Consider the following 24,270-nt stretch of genomic DNA (forward strand, 5'->3'; position numbering starts at 1 on the left):
TTCATCAGGTGGAGGTAAAAGGACTGTATTGTTCCTCAGTGAACCAACGTCTTTTCATCTTTTTTGATGAGATAAAATGTTGCATTTCATTTAAAAATTAGGCTCCCATGGCTGGTAGAAGAGTAGAAATACACAGAGGCAATGGTACTTGAGGTCAATTTTGAAATTTCCACAGCCAGAGATGATTGCTGGTAGTGGTCCAAATTCTGGACAGCCCTTTATAAAGAATTTAAAAGCACTACATGTCGCCTTCTGCTGACAAACATTTGAGAGGGGTTGATTTTATTTTGCAGCAGGAGATGAAACTTCCCCACACCGTGTCAGTGAAAGCACCAGTAGGTGCTTTAATGACTCTGGTATCACTGCTCCTTGGTGGCCAGTAAAATGGTCTTATGGTCCAGAGAAAGATAAGAGACAATGGACCCATCTTTGCAGGTGATAATGCTCATTATTAAAAGAATCTCTGCAGAACCGCAGGCTAACTACCTTCAAATAAATATGTTTTGATGCAGGAATCCATGCCAAATAAGCCCAAAGACAGACCTATTCTGTTCAGGGCATGGACATATTTTTCAAGAGGCTCAACTTTTCTCATCAGAAAGAAGCTGATTTGTTGTATCTTGTAAAATAAGCGCAAACCCAAAGGGACACTGTCAGGTATAAAAAGCATTTCTAAGATAGAGCACATATAGAGGAGGTTCAAGTTACATGCTATTCCTAAAAGTCAGCACTCACTTCAGAGGAAAAGATAGCTGCACAATATTGATTTAAAGCATATAGTTGGAAATAGATATCAAGTAAAGTTAATAAGATCAAGCTACCTTCATGTTCCTCCCCAAATAAGAAATAAAGGCTTTTGATAAAAAGTTATAATTCTGTCTTTCTCCAATCTGCAGCTCTATTATTATGTGATTTTTAACAGAAACATTCTTTGTCTTCTCCCCAGTGTTATGGGATCTTTTAAAATAAGCCATCTTAGTGTTTTTCGGCTCTGTTTCCTAGAACAATTTTGTTTTAGATTTATCGTTAGCCTCAGAGAACATAATGTCCTCCCTGTCATCCACTTTTATTAGAAAACCTTTTATGATACAACAAAATCTGCCGTGGAAATCTGATTTTTCCATTTAAAGTTTCTGACAATTTTATTCTGACATTTTACAAAGAAATATGTTTTATACTTAAAAAGGTTTGACAGTATATCTGTGCAGTCCTGTTAGACAGAGAACAAAGACTTCAGAAGCTAAAACAGTTGGACTAAATGATTTTTCAGTACTTCACACAACTAATTATTACTGACATAAAGCAGTGCTCTACTGCCTCTAAAGAACCAAGGGTTGTCTATGCAGTCTAATTTTTTGTCTGCCACATTGTCTTTGTGAAATCTCCTTACATTTAAAATTTTAGAAAATAGTGTTTCATTATCTTACAACCGTTTACATTCTTTACCTATATCATAACAAAACACACAAAGAGCATCTTTGTTAGTGGTAAGAATATTTAAAATGAAATTATAAACAAAAAGCTAAATAATAATAAAGGTGTATATGGTGAGAACATAATTTCTAATTTGCATTAATTCAGGAAGATTTGCTTTATTAAAGAATGCCTCTCAGCTGAAAACTACAATCAACAACTGCAGAAAGCATCAATATACTGGCAATGGGATTCCCTCTGTCTGATACTTAGTCCAAATATTCTTTAAAGCTTTAAAAGACAAATATTCCATTACAGTAAAAGGCTTTGGTTAATGGAGAAATTTTTCTAAAAGATGGATGTTAAAGGAAAAGTTTGGTCAGCAAGGAATAACAAATCATTATCTATACCTAAAACTAATACGTTCGTGGTGATTTAACGAATTAAGCGTTAATAAGTTTAAAAAAATAATTATTTTATTCACGATCACTGAGTCCAGGAGTGGCAATTTGTGCCAAAATACAGTAACAACTCCCTCCTGCCATCTTCCGGCAGTGACGCCACGGTACGGTAAGCCTAGCTCCATTCTTTCCGCTTTACAAACAAAATCAATGGGAACTACTAGACACATCTGCAATCAACAACAATTGTATAAGATTTCCAGAGGACTTCACCATTGAAATTCACCAGAGCTATAGTGAAACTGACAACGATTTGGCATTGAACTGCTGGCCAGAGAAAAAACAAGTAATATGTAGCCAACATTTGGAAGAAGAATGTTTTCAAGATGACTTGCATAATAGCGCGTTGTGATAAACACCAGATACAGCACTGGGACTTGATCTACAGCCGATTCCGCACCGTGACGTCACAAACCAGTAATTCAATTCAATTCAGTTTATTTATATAGCGCCAAATTCACAACACATGTCATCTCAAGGCACTTTACAGTTCAACCAGATCATACAGTCAAATTGATACAAAGTTTTCTATCTAAGTGAAACCAGTTGGTTGCATTGACTCATATACAATCCCTCACACTAAGCATGCTTGTAGCGACAGTGGAGAGGAAAAACTCCCTTTTAACAGGAAGAAACCTCCAGCAGAACCAGGCTCAGTGTGAGCGGCCAGTAGGTGGCAGTAGTGTTCTTTGACAAACATGGATGTCTCCAGTAAAGAACATTCAAATGAAAATTACTCTTAATTGAAAACACTTATCATTTATAAAACAGTATGTGATAATTTCATATTTTTTAAAGTACTTTCAGAAGTTTGAATTCTGAATATGAGCAGACTTTTCCTTTAAAGAAAAACAGCAAAGATTGAGCCTTTTGTGTCTTTAAGTCTTTAAAACAGTTGGACAATGTCTACAGTTATTTTGGGGCGACAGTGGCGTTGGATGTAGGAGTTTGCCCTGAAATCGAAGGGTTGACGGTTCAAGCCCCGACTCCGACTCTCAGTGTCGTTGTGTCCTTGGGCAAGACACTTCACCTGCATTGTCTACTGATGGTGGTCAGAGGGCCTGGTGGTGCCAGTGTACGGCAGCCTTGCTTCTGTCAGTGAGCCCCAGGGCAGCTGTGGCTACAATGTAGCTTGCCACTATCAGTGTGTGAGTGTGTGTGTGTGTGAATGGGTGAATGAATGTAGTGTAAAGCGCTTTGGTCAAGTCTCCTAACTTGAATAAAGGCGCTATATAAGTACATGCCATTTACCATTTATTTACATTACCTGCAGTCCTATGATCATAAACATAAACTTGGATTTTTTTCTTAATGCTACTTGGATATTAACATATTTTGAATCTCCTGTCCAGGAGAATTTGAGGGATTAAGAAGAAGAATTTCAAAGGGTTAGTCTTTCTTTTAAAGCCACTCTCACTCTGTCAGTAAAACATGCGATTTTCTCATTTTGATGGTTAGGACCGAATGTTTTTTCTTTGATCACCTGCAACACACCCAACTATTTTTGCACGTGCAATCGCATTTTTTTGCTATGCAAATTGAGCTCTCCTTATTCATATCCTCTAAATATCAGGGCCTAAGTGGTGTCCTCATAGCAGACGAGTACAAAAGTAAAAAGATAAGCTTTATCAGAGATACAAGTCAAGATGGTGAGTACTGTATTTACTTAATGCTGGTCAAATTATTTATAAGACAAATATGCAATACATGTCATTTTTACAGCACCTTTCAGAACATGGATCACAAAATATAGTAAAGAAAAATTTAATCTGACAACATTACAACTCAAATCAAAAGCAGCTGCATAAAATTGTACGTAATATGTTGCTCCACGATTGAACTCGTGGGATAAAATAAGGGTAGAGCTATTTATTCTGTATTAGCAATGCGTTTCGTTCTCTGTATCCACATGAAGACTTATCAGTTGGGGTTTGTTTCTTCTTGTTCAGCATTATCTCTGAGGTGAACTTTAGTTTACTCTCCTCAAGACATTGAGGTAAGCAAAGGAAAGCTAACCTATGAATGATTAGGGATTATTTATAAGACACACAATGCTGGAGAAAAAATCCATGAACCAACAAACAGCTGAATCGGTCCATTGATGCACTATGCCTGAATAACAAATAGCGGATGTGGTTAAAAGAGGACTGAAGTTGAGGGGAGTGAAATCCAGGGCACAAACTAAGCAGAGTTCAACTTCAGCACATTTCCTCCTGGTTTTCCTCTCCTCCAGCTGAGCACAGATATGAGGTCACTGCACCACCCGTGGTCCAGCGTAGACATGCAGCTTCAGGTCAGTGAGCTGCAGCCTTCAGTCCTGCTCACCCCAGAGAGGCACTGACCCGTTTACTGTTGCACTTGGGGAGAAAACGACCCTTTACATCACACACACACACAAACAGTTGGGCTCTCTTCACAGCATGCAACAAATAGGAAATTCAAGCTTGTTACTTAACAGGTTATAAGGCTGACTGGTGTTGAGCAAGGGTTTGTAGGAGGGTGTCTTATGAGCATGTTGCAGAGATGTGTTTAGACTAAAAGTTTGACACCAGCTTCCGTACAACAGGGTAAAATTGGGGCGTTTTTGATGGGATTGAATTATCTAGTGCCCTAATAAGCTATGGTTTTATTTTCTGTTAAAGATAAGATATTTTCTATCCCATGTTTTCCAAATGAAGCCAATAACATAATGTTAATAAGGAGAAATATGTGCTGCCAGTTGGTCCAAGAAGACTGTACATCTGTCACACACACATTTTCTCTACTCCAGTCACCATATGCACATATGGATTGTGTAAATTAGCAAAGTTTTTCCACAACTATTGCAGCCTATACCTTCATTAGGAGCGGTAATCATATTGCACACCCTAAGTGAATAAAAAATAAATAACTACTTACTTTTACCTGTCAAAGTTTTTAAATTGGCACTCTCAGATGGGAGACTATCTTAATAATGAAACCATATTTGACAAAGTGTGAAGCAATCATCAATTTTACAAAATTGTCTCAAACTTCTGTAACACTTTGGTGGAAGTAGAAGAAACAAAATGAAGTGGGGAAATAAGGCTTTTCTAACAAATTCTTAATTTTAATTTAAAGGAAAAGTCCGGTCATATTCAAAATTCAAACTTCTAAAAGTGCTTTAAATATAACATTTGAATGTGCTTTACAGGAGGCATCCATGTTTGTCAAAGAACACTACTGCCACCTACTGGTTTGTGACGTCACGGTGCGGTATCGGCTGTTGATCAAGTCCCAGTGCTGTATCTGGTGTTTGTCACACCGCGCTATTATCCAAGTCATCTTGAAAATATTCTTCTTCCAAATGTTGGCTACATATTACATGTTTTTTCTCTGACCAGCAGTTCGATGCGAAATCCTCCCTCTTCAAGTTGGCAATCAAACGACAAACCTTCTGTGGTGAATCATGAATCCGAAAGGTGACATAACAATTTTTTTTATTTTCCTAATGTATTACAACATCCAACTGCCATCCATATAGTCATTGTCAGTTTCACTATAGCTCTGGTGAATTTCAATGGTGAAGTCCTCTGGAAATCTTCAATAATTGTTGTTGATTGCAAATGTGTCTAGTAGTTCCCATTGATTTTGCTTGTAAAACGGGGAGAATGGCGCTCAGTTTACCGCACCGTGACATAACTGCCGGAAGATGGCAGGAGTGAGGTGTTACTATAATTTGTCAAAAACGGCCGCTCCCGGACCCAGGGATCACGACGAAAATTATTGTTTTCATTTTTTTACTGATTCATTAAATCCCCGCGAACGTTTTAGTTTTAGTTATAAATAATGATCCATTGAATATTCCTTGCTGACCGGACTTTCCCTTTAAAGAAAAAATTTTATGGCAATGTTTAACTGGATAATTAAAAAAAAAAGAATTAAGTTCCTCAAATATTTGATTGAAAGCTTCATTTTTTTATCAATATTCTTATGAGGAAATCAAACTAAAGAAAAAGAACTGACTAAAAGACTATTTCAAACAGCGTTGTGTTGGTAGACCATTTAAAATCATTGACCAAAATGTTGTAGAGAATAGAATAAGAAAGACTGGAATCTGTGGAACTGGCCTATAGTGGTTCAACTCTTTTTTTGAAATGCTGAAATGTCTTTGTATATTAAGATTTACACTTCTTGGTGTTCAACCAGGCTTAATCTTCACATGAAACTGTTGTTGTTCAACATTTTCTACATCAAGAAGCTGACATGATTCCTGAGACAACTAAGCTGCAGGTAAGTCACTGAAACAGATAAACCTGTTTAACAGGAGAAAATGAAGACAGCATTATAATCTCTTTAAGCCATTTGTGTGTTGGAGGAAGAAGCAACACCATCCATTGGACTTGCATTAAAGGAATAGTACACCCAAAAAATGATTAGCCTTCATTTTCTACTCACCCCCATGCTGAACAACACTCTGGAGTACTTTTTTGATATCTCAAATGCATCTGGAGATCTGGGAGGCTTCTTGCTGTCTGCTGACATTCAAATAATGGAGGTCTATGGTGACCGAGACAGAAAGGTCCATAAAAGTCCACAAAAAACGTGTCAATATTCCTCCATACTGCTTGTCCAATGTATTCCAAGTGTTCTGAGTGGGTAGCATCCAGAATTTACTCGAAACGAAGTCATTTAGAATGTTTTTAGAGCATAAACAGTAGTGTAAAGGATTTCCTGAAAGCGCGCGCCGGCACGTTCATGACGCTACGGAAGCCGGCAGACCAAACCAGATGAAAGTGCGCATTCAGCGTCTGCTCTGCCAATAATGCAAGCGTAGAAGAAGAAATGTGCTGTTTACCTGTGCAAAGAAAGAAACAACGAAAGAAAAATGTCTGAGGACTTCAGTGTTGAGGAAGAGCATGAGTTCTTTGCCGAGCTGAATGCGCTGGTTTGGTCTGCCGGCTTCCGTAGCGTCGGGAGCGCGCATGTGCGCGCTTTCAGGAAGTCCTATACACTACTGTTAATGCTCTAAAAACATTCTAAATGACTTCGTTTTGAGTAAATTCTGGATGCTACCCACTCAGGACACTTGGAATACATTGGACGAGCAGTATGGAGGAATATTGACACGTTTTTTGTGGACTTTTATGGACCTTTCTGTCTCGGTCACCATAGACCTCCATTATTTGAATGTCAGCAGACAGCAAGAAGCCTCCCAGATCTCCAGATGCATTTGAGATATCAAAAAAGTACTCCAGAGTGTTGTTCAGCATGGGGGTGAGTAGAAAATGAAGGCTAATCATGTTTTGGGTGTACTATTTCTTTAAATATGTCCATGTCTCTTTATGCTAGGAGCTCCAGAAGTCTTTAAGGGAGCAGAGAGTCTTTTCAGTCTGGTTTAAATTTGAACAACTGAAATTTTGTCTCGCTTGTATTTATTAGAATTTACTCAAACGCCTGTCTAGCTCAAGTGGTAAGTCACCAGTCCAGCAAACAGGAGGCCTGTGTTCATATCCAATCTGAGGGGTATGAGCTGCCAGTGTGGGTCCTTTGGCAAGATCCTTTCCGCTAATGCCTGCTTTGGGGAGTGGCAGCCTAGTGGTTAGGTTCTGAGTTCGAGCCCCACTCCTACGGACTGCTACTCTGGGTCCCTGAGCAAAGACGCTTTACTCCACACTGCTCCCCGGGTGCTGCACAATGGAAGCGGCTGGGTTAAATGCAGAGATAATTTTGCTGCTCTGTATTTGTGACAGTGTAATGACAATAAAACATAAACAAAAAAATAATTAGATTTTTGTGGCTAAGTTGCTGTTTGGATTTAATTTTAAAGCCGTTTTAAACTTTATGATCTTGTGTCTAACACTCCATCAAATGTAAAATGTAATGTTATTGTTTTTTATTAGTTAAAGAACATTTTAAGATTTTAAGAATTTCAGTTTTAAAATTGCACTGCCCTTATGTTTTGCTTGGTATTTCCACACAACAAATTAGAGATCAATCCATGCATAAACTCTATAGAGTTTATTAGGCATATTTTCTTTAAGGATTCTTTTTTTTTTTTTCATTGTAATGCTTTTGATCTGCACTCACCAATTTACGATGTAAACTGGTGTCTAAAGATAAATTGCTAATGGTTTATATATTTGGTTCAAAGAAAAGCTGTGCCAAATGTTGCAATATTACCAATGAGAAAATGTTCATGACTGCCATTTTTTATCAAAAATGGCTCAAGTTGAGAGACCCATAGAAAGTTATTTGTTTCTGATTAGGTTTAGCTATTGTAAAAAGACATTTCTTGAATTTGTAACAACAAATAAAACTAATTAAACCTTGTTTACTAAGTTTTTTTTAAATGAATGAAGCTCTGAAAACAACTCAGTCAATATAATTGTTTAACCAGTAGAAAAACAGATCTTCCTACAAACGGGCGATCAGTGAAGTTTTGTCAGCTGTCATGCTGTTGCAGCAGCTATGTGGTGTTAGTGCTCAAGGCTACAGATCCAGCTTGCATGCGCTTATCTGATTAATGAGCAGATAGGGGTCAGCAGGGAGGCTCGGTGTGTAGGGACATTGATATAGTGCACCCATTTACCCCCCACCACCACTTTATAATGGACAGGCCTTTAAGTTCTTTTGTTTTTTTGCACAGTTCCCTGCCCCTTTGCACGTGGAAAAAGAGACGCAGCAAGGAAAGCAAAGAACTAAATGAGAACACAAGTCTATAAATGAAAGGTTGATTTCGTTCTTGTCTAACTTTATTAATGTTGTTCTTGTTCAGCTGCATTGTGCAATCATTGCATCTGTTACTTATTTCAAACTGCCACAAACACACCACACTAGGTTATTTCAGGCTTTTAATGCATCATTTGTAAAGGATTTCCATATGCTGCTGTGAGGATGTGGCTGCTTTAAATGTTATTTCCATCCATTTTCAATGAGTCTTAGATTGATAATCCCAAGATAATTTTATAATTTTATAATCAGTATGAGAAAAATCATGGTTACGTGGATGGAGGATGCGGGGGCCATTCCCACGGCCTCGGCATCAGAATCAGGTTATTTCACTAGATGTGGCTAAAGTAGGAATGTTTTTTTACATGATGGCTACCAAATAAGGCTTTTTAGTAAGCCAGCTTGGCCCTTCACCCGCTCCAGTGGACCATGTCCTGTGATGATGTGTGCTTGCTTAAGTAAAGCCACCATCCCAGAAGAATAAAGTGACAGCTGAACCTTGGATTAAAATAGGCCAGTGCTCACACTGTGCCCTCTGCACTTCACACGGTGCCTGAAAAAACACTTTCAACTAGAAATCTACTGAAACTCTCAATGCTTTGTGTGTTTTGTTTATTAAATACAGAATAAGGGGCTCAAGTTTCCCCATATTCTGTTTCTGTGTTGTTGAAGGAGTTGAGTTGAAGTGTCAGGCAGCAAGAATAACATAAAAGGAGTTGATGAAGCTTATTATCTTCCTGTATCATAACATAACAAGACTGTATTGAGGGACAAAAAGGACATGTACTGGATAAAACTGTCACCAGCAGGAGAAGTAAAGAGCACAGGATGAAAGTACTGCTTTAATGCATCTCCATGTAAACCTGCCACTCTGTCCTTTCCTGATGAAAACATGACAGATGGTCGAAAGCATATTTACAGGTGTAAATAAACCTCTTAAATACCTGCAGTGGAATTTTGTGAATAAAAAGCAAGAAGCAAAATAAAACATTGCCTATATTCAGTGGTGGAAAATAAAAAGTAAATTTACTTGATTGTGTACTCAAGTATTTAGTATCTTAACTTGATTCATTTTATTTGGGGGGTGAAGTATTGTAGCCTGGGTGCCATTCCGAACTTAGTCCCGCCCACAACGTTTCAGGTCGGGAAGTTCGGTCTGGCATTGCTCAATAGTAGCGCGAGTATGCTCGCCCAATAGCTGGCAGGACAATCAAATTGTCAGGGCGGGCTTTATACGATGATGGACAGATGATCAACAGTAACGTAATCAACCACGTCACCAAAACGCGCTTGGGTGACAACAACAATGGCTTCCGCTGGAGAGTTGAGGTGTGTAGGTTCTGCTATTAGGTCTGTTCTAGAAGATATCAACAGCAAATACATTTTTGTTGCAACACCGGCAAAAATCGTTCACGCTCATCTTCTTATTCTAGGCGTGCAACTGCACACTTTGATTTTTGTTGACAACAACTATGCGTCGCTTAACATACGTCACGCTCTCCGTTGCTCTTATTGGTTGTAGGTCTATCCAATTGAGTGCAGAGGCATTTTTTTTCCTGGTTCGTTCGAAACACGCCCCATAATCACAGCTCCATGGAGCAGTATCAGACTCATATTCTGACTAGAATTGAGTAGGACTACGTCAGGCTAGAAGTATTGTACTTTCTAGTCCACTACATTTCAAGGAAGCTGTTAGTTTCTTGTTCCTTTTTAGTTCAGCTTAGCTTTGCAATCCGCTGTTGCTGTTTTTAATTTCGACATGGCAGATAGAAGCTATTAGAACTGAATTTGGACACCACTGTTTAGAGATTTGCATGACAAAACCACAAATGAGAGAAACTAAGGGGAAGATGTTAATTTCAGTTTCTGAATTTTATCAATGAGTGTGTGAGTGGTTGCCTGTGGCCAAGTTATTCAATAGGATGGCTTTTCAAATCAGAGTTGTGGTTTCTTTGTGGTAGTAGATTCAACCTTAAATCTCTATTCGATGCTGAAAGTGTGAGGAGACTCAAGACTTTCGTTTTCTTTTTATCTTAGATTTTTTTTAAAAATAGCCGCCCTTATTTTTTTTGTGGCTTTTTATGCTGAAGTTCTTTACAGGTGCTATAGATAATAAAAATGTATTACATTTTATAGATGTCACATTGGAGAATTGTACCTCTGCATTTAACCCATCCCCTTGGGGAGCAGTGGGCTGCCATTATGGGGCGCCCGGGGAGCAATCAGGGGTTCAGGGTTTTGCTCAAAGAGCCAGAGAGGCAGTCTGTTGGAGTGAGTTTCGAACTCAAAACCTCAGTATTCCGAGCTTTATGCCCTAACCACTGGCCACCACTACCAATAAGGTATTCTCCCTCCATTACACTTCGACAGAGGTAAACCTCGTGCTCTAAGGAGAGGCTCTTATTGTGAAGGCGCAGGGGAGGCTCTCTAATATCTGTAGCAGGTGGTTCTACACATCAATACATTTGTGGTTTATGAAAGTTACAAGGTTCTTTAAAATTACTCAGAAAATTATAAAGAAATTTAGTGATATTAGAAAATTACATTTGTATTGTTGAAGGTTTCAGTAATTTTTAAAAGCATGTACTTTTGAATATGATTATTTTTAAGTACTGCAGTACTCTAACTACATTTCGTTGCTTTGTACTTAAAGGTATAGTGGAGGATGTTCTTTTTCTGGGTGGATCCTCAAAATAAGAGGTCATCCAAATTGTCAATTATTCTGGTGATATGTTTACGTAAGGCCGTCCTACATGCTCGTCCCCATTTTCACTTACCAATGAAAACTTACCAATGTCAGTGAGTCTGACAAAGTAGAAAATTGCAAATCTTCTTTTGGAAAATAAGCTTGTATGAGCGATCCAAACAGTAACTTATAGAAAGGGCGTGCAAGAGGAGAAATGGGCTTGTGCACTCTCTTGCACACTTTTAATAGTCGTTCCCTCTCGGAAGGGCTACAGGGTTGTGCATGTGCATTTCTTTTAAAGTGAAGAGGGTGGCTCTATTCAAAAATGTGCAAGAATCCTCCACTATACCTTTAAAGTTGAATTCAATTCTAATTTATGTATATGTTTAACTTTACATGTAGTTGAGTAAGTTTTCATATCAGTATTAATCTTTAATTCAAGTACTACTGTTGAGTACTTGGTCCACCACTGTTTATAATCCTTGTGATTTTTTATTTATTTATTTTTATTTTTATTTATTTTTTGCTGAATTGTTCTCTATGAATGTTTAAGGACAAGTATTTATATATTTTTTTAAAAAAAGTACTTTAGGGAGAGCTTCCATGATTTAACAAAAAGAAAGACTGGGAAAAAAAGGCTATTTCACATTTTCCTACTGACGGGACAAAGGGGAAATGTTTTAAGTTATGTGACCTGTTACATCTGACAAACAATTTAAACAGCAGTGAATATCAGCATGATGGTCATGTGATGACCTGAGACTGTGTTAATTCATCAGGACCAGGCAGAAAGCTAACCCATCAGCTCAGAAGCTTAAGCTCAAACTCTTAGTAAATCCACCGCAATGTTTTTGCAGCTATTTCAAAAAAGTTGTTTCACAAAATCAATGAGGAAATAAGCATCAGTTTGTGCTTCCTTTTGACGGGCATGTGGTGAGGTGAGGACAGCTGTATACTCAAAAAAAGTTGGGAGATCGACTCGTGTGTAAATGTATTGAGGATTTTCTGGAGTGACGGAGAAGACAATGAAAGTTTGGGATATTGGAGGAAGATACGGAAACGACAAAAGGGAAAAGAGGAGTCATTCAGGTGTAAAAGAGAGGGGGGAGCAGAAATAAATAAATCAATAGCACATGGTTGTGGAATGGAGAGCTGCTTGCAGACAGTGTGTGATTGACGTCTTAGTAGTTGGGCAATTTTGCAGAGATTATGCTCGTCCTATTTTTTGTACCTGACACTTTTCTGCGCCACCTATTTCCTGCTCCACCAGATGCTCCTCTCAGCCCTTCAAGCCAGAAATGATTCCAAGTTATTTTCTATTTGTTTTTAATTAACTCCTCTATATGCAAACCCATTAAAAGGCAGATTACTTGTTTTTATGTTATTTTTGCAACCTCCGTTGTTTTGAGGAGTTTTTTACCATGAAATTTCGTAACAATTAAAAAGATGTTAGACAAAATAAAATCTAAGAGGAACCATAACTACTTAGGTGTTTATTTTATTTTCATGCACAAAATTAACCATTTTATTATTATTATGAAAGAAGAATCGAATAATTATTCAGCAGCGCATGGAGTTTGTTTCTGTGATTTGTTGGTAAAGTTTGGGGAATTTCTTTTCATTGTACGAAGGCAACTTCCTTTCCAGTTTTAAGTTTTTTGAGTGATCTTTTTTTTATTTCAGTACCAGAAGTGTCTTTAACAATAAACCAGCAACCAGACTAATAGGCGTCGCCACATCCAGAGAAGAACATAGGAAAAGGTAGAGCAAACCGTACATAAATGGGAGAGGGAGGAACTAATAGCCTCAATTAAAGACAAATAAGGGAATGGATGGAAAGCGAAGTGGGAGAAAATGTAATGTAATGTTTGAAAAGAAATAAAATCTAAAATGAAATCAGTCAGAGAGGAAATGGAGTTGGGTGCCTAGGGAGGCAGCAACTTGTACCTTTCTTCTCCCCTCTGAGATCAATTTCATAGCAGTGATTAGACTTTTTCCTGTTTCCTGTGTCCATAAAAAGAGCCACAATATTAAAGTCTGTCGTTTACAGTTTACCAGCACATGAAACTTACCTTAAAAATTTTACTTAGTGACAGATATTAACTAGGACCTCTCAAAATGAAAAAAATAATCCAACTCAATTAAGCTGTTTTTGCAGGTAAAATATCCTTAATTCAGAGTTATGCTAAGAGAAAATAAAAGCCTCACACTTAAGAATCCACATGATTCTGGCTCTTTTGAAACCTCATCAGCAAAGATGACCAGAGAATTCAGAAGCAATAGGTCAGAGAAAACACAACTTCTATTTTATTCAAGCTCCACTCTGTCACAATCTTGGCACTGATTACTATTTTAATTACTCATTTCATTCACCTGTCCAATTCTGCCCGGCTGCTCATCACTGCTCATCTGATCTACCTGCTTCTGCCTCTATTTAAGTCGCTTGAATCCAGTCATCAGGGCCACATTATTCTTGTTCTCTCTAGCCAGTGTTGAGTGTTTTTAGCATTACCTTGGTGTTTCTGTTTACCTGACCCTGACCTGTTCTGCCTCTCAACCACTGAGTCTGCCTGTTCTCCTCTGAACGGTTTGACCAAACTGTCTTTGGGCTCCTGGACCTCTGAGCCTTCCTGTTCCTGTTCTGATCTTTTTGCCTGACCTGGCTTCGGACTCCTGCATGTTCTCCGGGGCTGAAGCATCTGGGACACTCTGGGTGGGGCAACATCTTGTTGGCAGCCCACCTAAATTATCGTGGTCACTAACCCGTGTTTCTCTCCTGCAGAGATTTCTGCCTTAGACACCCCATCAGCTGCGGATCTGTTTTAAATTAATGCTTTTGAGTAATCCTACTGTCAGTCTTGCCTTGAATACTGGGTCCTCTGTTCTGAGTCATGACACTCTCTATATTAATTGCTGTAAAATTTTGCCCCCATTTCTTCATTAAAACATCAGCCCCAATGCTGTTGGTTAACAACTGTACAACAAGACTTTAAAATTCGGCAAAATCTTCACTGATAAATTTACTTCTCTTTTAAAATACATGAATAACTCTTGTAATGAACAGCAAAGGATTCAGGTTATTTTCTTTATCTCACATTACTGACTTCCATAATTCAAGGGGCAAACTCTAATTAATAGATGTTCAAGAAAATTTCCACTGCACACTATTTAGAATTGCTTTGATTTGTTTTGATGGGACTGTCACTGTTAGTGTGTACTTGTTGAGGGTCCATATGCAGAGACAGTGAGGCAGAGATGATTTCTTGCTAAATTTAATAAAGTAATAGTACAGACGCCATAACCCATTAAGAATCGACAAGAAACTCAGGAACCAAAAACTAGGAGACACTGGGGTGTATATATGGGAGATAGAACAAATAATGGACTAATCAGCTGATAGGGTGCAGGTGTGGTAGAGGCAACTAGAAGGTAGCTAGGGGAAAAAGGACTGAAACAAGGGGGCAACTGAGAGTAATTCAAGAAATATAACACTGCTAGAAAACAACTAGAATGACACAAAACGGAAACGAAACAAAAGACCCAGAAAACACAGAATGACATTAATCAAAGTGTAACTGAATAATCAAAAAGAAAACTTAAACAGAACCAAAAAAGTCCAGAAAGGACAGAAGCATCACAGGGACATTTTTAATTCACAAATGTAAAAAAATATACTCATTTAACAAATTCTCTCACCCAGTGTAAAATAACTGATTTACATTGATCCTGTAGCTAGATACCTTATAAAAATACACTGAAAGGGTGATATGGTATGAAGTCAACTTTGATGTTGAGGGATTATGGTTTTTGCTTTAATGAACATTTACTTTCAACTCTCATCAAATGATCTTACAGATTAATATCCTTTGATTCTGGTTTTATTGTGTGGCTGTATGTATATCGTTGTTTTCCTGCTGATTTTTCAACAGCTTTTCTATCTATCCTGAAGAAAAACAGTTGAATAAAAGGGACTAAATATAAACGCATGCCACACCTTCATGTTTTACTTGTAAAAGGTGTAAAAAAAAAATCATGTATAGTTTTTCTCATGTGTCATGTTGATGCATTATTTTGTATGAGTCTGTCTCATAAAATCCTAATTAAATGCACTGAGATTTGTGGCTGTAATGTGACATGAGAAATCGTTAAAGAGGTAAAAATAGTTCAGCAAGGCATAGTAGATGTTAGCATGAAGCCAGTGCTTCAGATATACAAATGTAAATACGGCAGAGAGGCAACCATTTGTCAGAGTATTTTGCAACCAAGCAGGCAGTGAAGCACGTCGTGAATCATCAATATGGATCAATTGGTTTCTCCTCATTAGCATCACACACCACTCCATTACAGAGCTCCTGTCTGGTTAGTTAACTATAATTTCTAAGGACTTGGTTTAACTTCAAAGGTCAATATAAATCAGTTTTTGTTTTGTTTTTTTTCATATTTCTGTATTTGATGATTGGAAGGAAGAAGTGTTTTACCTTTAGTTTTCTCAGGTCCAAGCTATAAAAACCTTTTGCTATAATCAGAAACACTCTGTCCATGTGTTTTTATCAGAGATAATGAGTTAATCATGGGGATAGGAAAACAGAGAGGGATTGCTAATTATGGAGTTAATGCCGTGGAAAGAAACCGTGGATAAGAAATTGAACAGCCGCCTCCCTCAGGTGAGAACATGGTGATTGTGCACATGTACACCTGCCCATTGGTGTAGACAAACACATGTGAAAGTATGTGTATGAGTCGTAGAGTTTTAATACACACGTGCAAAAACATGTGGGCAAATTGCTCTGCACGTGCGCCAAGAATATGAACATTTAGCCTCTCTGGGAAGCAAAGACTCATTATGAAGCAGATGCCTCACAGGCCCTCATAAGCAGTGCTTAATAGGTCTTACAAAAACTCATCAAGGGGTCTCCATACTCCCACACTTAGAGTTGGCAGTTGGCTCACCTTATTACACATGGGCGTTTCTCAGCTTCATATTCCTCCCAAAAAAAATAAATTAATAAAGAAATGTTTTGTATAACTCAACAAAATGCAAATTAGGAACAAAAAGGCAACTCACAGATTACCCACAAAAAGAAGCTCAGAAAAAAAATAAGAATATTGTGACTGATTTGAATGGTTTTTTCATTCATTTCATGGACTGAAACAGTTTCATCATAACTCAAGTGAAATATGTCAGATCTCTATTTCCCAAAATATTAATTTTGGGAAATACATTTCATTACATGAGATCATTGAAAAGGGATTTTGATTTATCCCAATCTGCAAGTTGATCAGCAAACAGAAAGCAACATAAAGGATAAGTCACAAGGTCATTGTTAAAGATTCTCGGGTCTTTACGTCATTCTGTGTTCACACATATAAATAGAAAGTTGAGTTCAAGGAAAAATATGATACAAAAAGAGTACAAACAGCAAGGATAATCACAGCCTTCAGAGGACTGTGCATTTAAGAAGCTTCATGAGGAGTAGACTGAGGCTTGAGTCAAGACATCAAGAACAAAATGCAAAAAAAATAAGACACATGAGTTTCTAATGCCTCATTACTCATGTCAAAGCCTGTGTGAACCAGAGACATGTCAGAGGTGGAAAGTAACGAAATACATTGACTCAACTTACTGTATCTAGTAGGTTTTTTGTGTATTTTGTATTTTTCAAGTAGTTTTTAAAATCGGTAATTTTAATTTTACTCTATTACGTTTTGAGTGAGGTATTGTATTTCGTTACCTTACAAATCCCATCCGTTACTGAGAAAAAAAAAACGTTGGAAAACCGAAAGGAAGACAAAAAATCGGGCCAGGAAGCACTACAGTGAGTGACGTGATCAGCATGTAGATCTAGGCTACCAGGCGCCAAGTCTTTCTGTAGGAGATTGGCAGAGATGGCAAAAGTACTCACTTTCCGTACTTGAGTAAAAGTACAGATACTTGTATTAAAAAATACTCTGGTAAAAGTGGAAGTACTGATTAAACTTCTTTACTCAAGTAAAAATAACAAAGTAAAGGCTTGTAAATTTACTTAAAGTATAAAAGTAAAAGTAGAAACCACTTTTTTCATGCCGTTGCCTACATTTTAAATGGATGTCTGCCAATAGGACAAGATCTCCGTTGTGTTCATTTTCAATCATCTCGTCGTCCATGCTACTATGCTAACGCCACCGCCACCAAGCTGCAATGATTTGCCGCCAATGAATACCGCAGAATCTGTCGATTCATCTTGTAGTGGTGCGTCAAATGCAACGTAAATTCCCATCCAATTAGATCGAATTTGATATTGATGACGTGAAAAATAATAACGGTAACTCCATTGAAATGATTCAAAACTAAAGTAACGAGCCAATTTTTTAAATGTAGGGAGTAGAAAGTACAGATATTTGTGTAAAAATGTAAGGAGTAGAAGTAAAAAGTCGCCATAAAAATAAGTAGTAAAGTAAAGTAAAAATATCAGAAAAATCTACTTGATTACAGTAACGAAGTATTTGTACATCGTTACTTCCCATCTCTGGAGATTGGGAACGAGATGGAGGTGGACCAGGAGAGCGAAAACGGTTTAGAGAACGTTTCATTAGAAATGCTAGCTGAAACATCGAATTCTGCTGCCCAAAACAACGAAAATCCTTGGCCACATTTGAAAGACTGCTTTTCATTTAAATTCAAGAGGGCCAACAGTATCATCATGCAATGCCATATGTGTCTGCCAAAGGTGACTGAACTGGCAGCAACTAAATAGTTTTGGATTTATGATTTATGACTCCTTGTCCTATTTTCACTACATGCCCCTGCCCCGTTGAACAGCTTGTTTTTTAAATGTAACTAGGTAACTTTTACTTAAAATACATTTTAAATTAGCTACTTATTACTTTTACTTATGTAATTTTTCGGATGGGTAATTTTACTTGTACTTGAGTAATATTTCATCCAAGTATTGGTACTTTTACTTGAGTATGATATTTTAGTACTTTTTCCACCTCTGGTCAGTGTCTTACCTATGCTAAGGGGGGGAAAAATCTGGACAGTTGCCCAGTGGACCAAAGTAAGCGATATTTCTTAAAAATCAACGTCTCAGAGTCTAGAGTAAGAGTGGAGAGGCACAGAGTCAAGTCGATTATTAAGATGCTTCGGAATACATTTCAATGCGCTGGTCATCTGTTGGTTTTGCAGACATCTCCCGGGAAAAGTTACAGCATCTCATGATTCCTTGTCCTGATGATTTTTAGAATAACATCACTCCACCAAGAGAAGAGAAAGAACCAAGATGAACTTAATTTCTCTCTAGCACCTTTTCTGCAGCCGGACCTGCAGCCTAACAGGGTCAGCTGCTGCACTCAATGTAGGTGACTTTTCTCAGCACGGCCACAGCTGCAAACATATTATGGCTGAAACATATTCATTTTGAGCCTGGTTATGTAATATTTAAATGTTCTGATTGACTCTACAACCCTCTTTGAAAGCAATCTTTTGTAGAGTACTCTTTCCATAGGGCGTTTTGATGAAGGTCCACAACTTGCAAGTCAGCAGTCTTCCAAATTTGTCCTGTAAATTAACATGGGATGTATGACTTAAAAGTAACTTTTATTTTTATGGAATATTTGAGTTTCTATGTGGCGATGATATCCCCTGTGTACAGCTGAATGGGAACAAAGTCTCAACATGAGCCTAAGAAATGGACCACAGAGTAATTAAAGATTCCGCTTGATCTGATTAATCTTGTTTTCGTTTAGATTTTATGGTTCATTATGTCCGTAATTTGTTTACCTGGACAAACATGGCAACCAGTGTAACATTGAGCAGTGTTGCTTGGAAACGTTGTGTCTTGCCATCCCTGTAGTTGTTACTTTGACATATAGCCCCTATCAAAGCACTGGTGCATACCATGTGCACCCTTTGCTGGGAACAATATTTCCTGATTCTTGATTTAAGGAGCAAATAACCACTGGTGCCCTTGCCTCAAAGGATCAGGGTTGTTTTGACTCAAAAAGAACACAATAAAAATCAGTGGGTCATACTAGTATATGCAAGATAAATCCATATATTTCTTATGGAGAGTTTTTTTTTTGTTTGCATTGATTGTAACTGTGAATTTTCTGAGTGTTTTTTCTAATTCCAAGGAAAAAAAGACTCAGTTAAACCGTTTGTCACTAGAAGCCTCGGCGAATGTGCAATTATTAATTTCAAATCAGGGAATTGTGTTGACTACATGCTGACACCAGCTTGTTTCTTTCTTCCTCAACTCATTTTTCACTCACCACCTGCAGCTGCTGCAAATGGTTATGAATGCAACATCCGCCTCTGTTCCTTTCCCACTCATTAACACTTCAGTTAGTAAATCTGAGTAACCCCTTCTTTAGCTGCTGATTTTCCTCCTTCCTATCATTGTGATCCGCAGCAACAGATGGCAGAAAGACAGATCCATGAATCCACTGACAAGGTGGGAGATGGATATGGCAGCGGAGCTTCGGGGCGTGTCCATGTCTGCCCTCCTGCGGCAGGGATCACAGGCATGTCAGCTGTTCTGCCTCCAGTGTTTTGTGGCTGCAGATGCTGCTCATTCGGAGGTTAATGTTGTTTTGTGTCAGAGTGCTGGCGAGTGAATCAAGCCAGCTACCCAATTAGAGCAGAACAGATTAGGGGAGAGTTTTCCATTGCAAAGTAAGACCGTCGGCCTCAGGTGGCTGAAAGTCAATGCGTTTAAAGAGTTTCTTACTGTGAAAATCTTGTTGTAGTTTTCTGTGGTTGTCCGTCTCTGGCAGGCGTATTGAGAAACCTTATTCACAGGGGCAGCCTTAGGAGCTTCCGGCAGGATGTCCTGTGTACAAGAAATAACCAGAAACTCATTCACACTAACACTCATAGTCATGTTTTCCTCTGAGTCCGAACTGCTGACAGTCTAAATCTGTAAATGTGTGTAAAGCCATTTCCTGATGAACACATAGCCAAGAGTTCAAATTCAATTACATCTAAATGCAGCCATTTGCCTTGGAGAAGTTATTTTTATGATTATGTGTCCCCGGGGCAACAGGCTAATGACACTCATCTCACAGTCTGGTGGCATCCAAATCCATTACACTACCTAACCCGTGGCATTACAAATCTGCTTGTCATCATCCAATTTTCCTCCTGTAAATTGCCTTTTCATTCCTCGAATAAAGCGTTCCACGTTTGTAATATAAGCTGCAAAAGGATTACCAAACTAATTTTTAATATTCGGGGCAACAATTGCACATCATCATAAAATGTAATATGTCATCGCTTTAAAAACCATCCATGGAGGCGATATATGCCACACAAAAAAATCACAGAGCTTCTTCACATTTTCTTACTCCTTAAAAACGTGCAGTAAAAATGTTTTACATACCCTTTTACTATTTTACCTCTGAAAAAATTCAGAAAAATAAATTATAATCAACAAATATTGTCCACCTGTGTGGCTCAGGTTATAAAATAGAATCCCAAGCCTGAGCAATTTACCAAGCATGGTCCATATAAAAATAGTAATCCACATTGTGACAAAGACCATTTGTCTCAGTTTATACATTTGTTATTTTGTTGTTTACTTGATTTAACCATCTCATTATACTGTAGTTTGCATTCATATACTATCCCGGCTTTGTTTATGTTTGCATTTTTACAGATCATTTAGTATAACATCTTGGTTTAAATCAGGTTATAACTTTTAAAGGTTTTGTTTGATTATTTAACTTTTGTGGTTTATTTTGGTGAACTTACCTTACCTGTCTTTCAGGAGGAAGTGTGACCTTATTTTTACTCAAGTAAAAGTAAAAAGAGTATTCAGTAAAAATGTTACTTGAGTACAGAGTAACTGCTGGATAATAACATCATTTAATGTTTACAAATTATGCTGTCAGACAGACAATATGTGCAAGTTCTGGCATTTTAAAGACTCGGATTCATAAAGAATACAAATAAATATCATGAATATACAGGAACAAATTTGTGCATAAGAAATACTTTTTATGATTTATGATTTTATATATATATATATGTTAGGTCAGGGTAACAAACTTCCATCCTATTGTTTACTGTATGTTTACCTGAGTTCAAATTACTCACAGAAGACAGATTAGTCAGAGATTTTACTCCAGCAGGAGTAGCAATACTTTAGAAGACTATTACTCTGGTAAAAGTTAGAAGTAGGAAACAGTAAACCTACTCCTAAAAGTTTAATACATTTTGCGTTTTAATTGTTACTCAAGTAAATACAACTTAGTAAATGTAACTAATTACTTCCCACTTGTCCATTTCATCCTATAGATGTCTATAGCTGTATATTAGTTATTTATTCTCTGGGTGCACAGTATTATATCATTAAAACACTTTACAGTGCAGTATTTGTTTATTTTTTAACTCTTCACTATTATGTTATTCTTAAACGCTTTTCTAAGGTCCAGATTTGTGTGACCATTTTTTACTACCGGTATTTATACTATGTATAAATTCCCCACTTTGGGACAACAAAGGGATTTTCTATTCTTTTCTAAATCCGGCTTTTATGAAGACTAGCAAACTATAAATTTATCACAAGAAAGCAATAATTAGTCCTGTCTCTTGTATAGGAAAAACAGCAAACATGTGGAAGAAGGTAATCTGAGCAAACAAGACCACAGTTTGGTCTGAATGTTAAGTATAGTGGTGCAAAGATCACAGTGTGGAGATGAACAGGGGAGCTGTCAGAGTTGATAGGAAGATGGATAGAGCCAAATACACAGGGTAAGCTGCAGTGGCATGATTTGGATGAGGGCAATGTTTCCATCAAGAAAGACCTTTTTAGACCTTTTTTCTTCAACTTCAGTTACGTTCTATGAGATCTTTATTGGTGAGGTAAAATCCCAGTGAAATATTGTTAAGTCTTTCTAACCAGAAAACTATTCCTGGGTACCTTTAAACCTTTAAAATTCTGGTAAGGGCGTCATACAGGAGTGAAGATGGTGGGATAATAAAACCGTTTTTGTTAATGGATGTTACACTGATGGGTTGGTTTGTTCCCCCCCTTAAAAAAAATTATAAATAAGTAAAAGCTTTTAATTTATTTCATTCAACAACTTTTCCTCCTTTAACATTTCTTATTTGTGATTCCTTAAAGCACAACAGGATGGGGTTCTCTTTTGCTATTCCACCTTAACAGCACTTTGCTTAATCCAACATGGCATTGTGGGTCCATGGAGAAAAACCTCCGTGCATCAGCATGCTGAGCTTGGTTCTCCCATCTGGGCTCAGTTATTATGCAGGCATATTGTACAAGTGGAGGACGTTAAAGCTCAGAGGTAGAAACACATCCCCTCCTGGGCTTCCCTCCGGTGTCCTCTCCACCTTTGCTCTGCGACTTAGATGTAACTAAGCTAATGTGAGCAGTCTGCACGCTGGGGTTTAGTTTCTCCATGCACGCCATATGCTGAGATGAAAGGGCACCATAAGCTTTGCTACATCTCACACAGAATTGTGTTAACATTGAAACCGTCAATACAGCCCAGAATTGTTGCTCCTTCCACATTAATGCCTGTGACACTGACAAAGGAGCGGGTTAATGAAATCCTCTCAGAGCAGCGTTTGGGGTGAAGGTCAGTAAGATTCCAGTTCCTGTGGAAAGTGGTTTGGCCCTGCACCTACGCATTTCCTCTTGAGACATTAAACCCATGTGTCTTCCAAAGCACACACATCCTCACAAACTCCAGTACTTGATTTACATGTTTTATTCTTTTCAAATTATAGATTATTGAATCTCACCACATTTTCCTTAAATGGGCCAAACAGCCGCCCTGCTTAATGGAAAATAAAATACCATATTTCACAATGTTTACAGAAACATTGACTTTGAAACGTAAAGTCTACACACTGTAAAGCTTTAAAGAATTTTTTACTTTGCAATGCTTCTTAAATCGATTTAGCACTAATCTTTTAGTTTTTTCAATTGTTTTTTCTTGCTCCTTGAAATACAAATTGTAGCGGGACTCCAGCTCCTTTAGTTTCTTCTGTACCGCATGGAAAAACAGTTTAGCAACTAGTATTGAAACGCGAGCAATTCCAGATAAAGTTCTTCAACTTGTGATGTTTATTAAAAGAAAACAAAAATAAGAGAACATCCATATTCGTATAAAATAAACTCGGTCAAAAACTGAGTTGCTTCCAGCATGTCTGTTTTCCCCTCAGTCCTTACGTACAGTACGTAAAAGCAAATAAAAAATACACGTATAAAATTACAGCATGCAGGAAGCCCAAAAATATGCATTTCAAATTGCATTTCAATATTCTATGGTTTTAATATTAGAGTTTTTTAAATTAAATTATAATCTTAACAACAAACAAAATTATCAATCTTGTATTTTAACGCTTTTTAAAACTATAAATGAATTTGTCTCTAATTGGCTCTTACACGAATATTGCCCCACAAATATTGCAAGAAAAACTGATCTAGTTCAACTAAAGTTACATGGAATCCAGTTCCGATCAAATTCTGCTTAAATAATTTAAATAATTTCCGTTACATTTGAATAAAATATATTCATAGATTTAAACTGGAAAAACAATCTAGAAATAAATAAACATTTCTTAAATCAAGTGTATTTACCCTTAATTTGAGTAGCTAAAAAAGATGATGTTCCATTGTAATGAGTATTTTTAATCTTGACATAAGATATTTAGATAAAATGCACTTAAAATATGACAATGCAATTGTGTTTTCTTATTTTAAATGTAAATTGTCTTGTTCCATTGGCAAAATGTCTCTTTTACCTTCTCAATTCAAGAACAAATGAACTTATTATATTGAAAATTACTTTTCTCGATTTAGATATTTTCCAGTGTAGAGCCTGATGTAATTATACACAATCCACTTTCATCCAGATTATTATACAATACAATTAAAGTCTTGCAAATTAGTAAATTATTGACTTTCCAGCGTCCACGCACTCTGAGTAACCATCTGGCGAGAAGAGAAAGATTACTTTTTTATAGGGAATAAAGCTCCAGCAGAAGCAGAGTCAGACTGAACAATCATGAAC

The 24,270-nt window shown here is 37.4% G+C and overlaps 1 protein-coding gene across 1 annotated transcript in view; it reads right to left on the bottom strand.

Moving 5' to 3' along the window:
* Positions 1–24,270, bottom strand: part of dntt (deoxynucleotidyltransferase, terminal) — a 143,520-nt gene that overhangs the window by 106,220 nt on the left and 13,030 nt on the right. Inside the window, exon 3 of the mRNA XM_038284050.1 lies at positions 19,959–20,060. Within this exon, the coding sequence (XP_038139978.1) occupies positions 19,959–20,060 (102 nt within the window). The remainder of the gene's footprint in view (positions 1–19,958; positions 20,061–24,270) is intronic.

Source organism: Cyprinodon tularosa, unplaced genomic scaffold (genome assembly GCF_016077235.1).
Source record: "Cyprinodon tularosa strain WSP-4 unplaced genomic scaffold, ASM1607723v1 ctg199, whole genome shotgun sequence".
In the NCBI taxonomy this organism is placed as follows: Eukaryota; Metazoa; Chordata; class Actinopteri; order Cyprinodontiformes; family Cyprinodontidae; genus Cyprinodon; species Cyprinodon tularosa.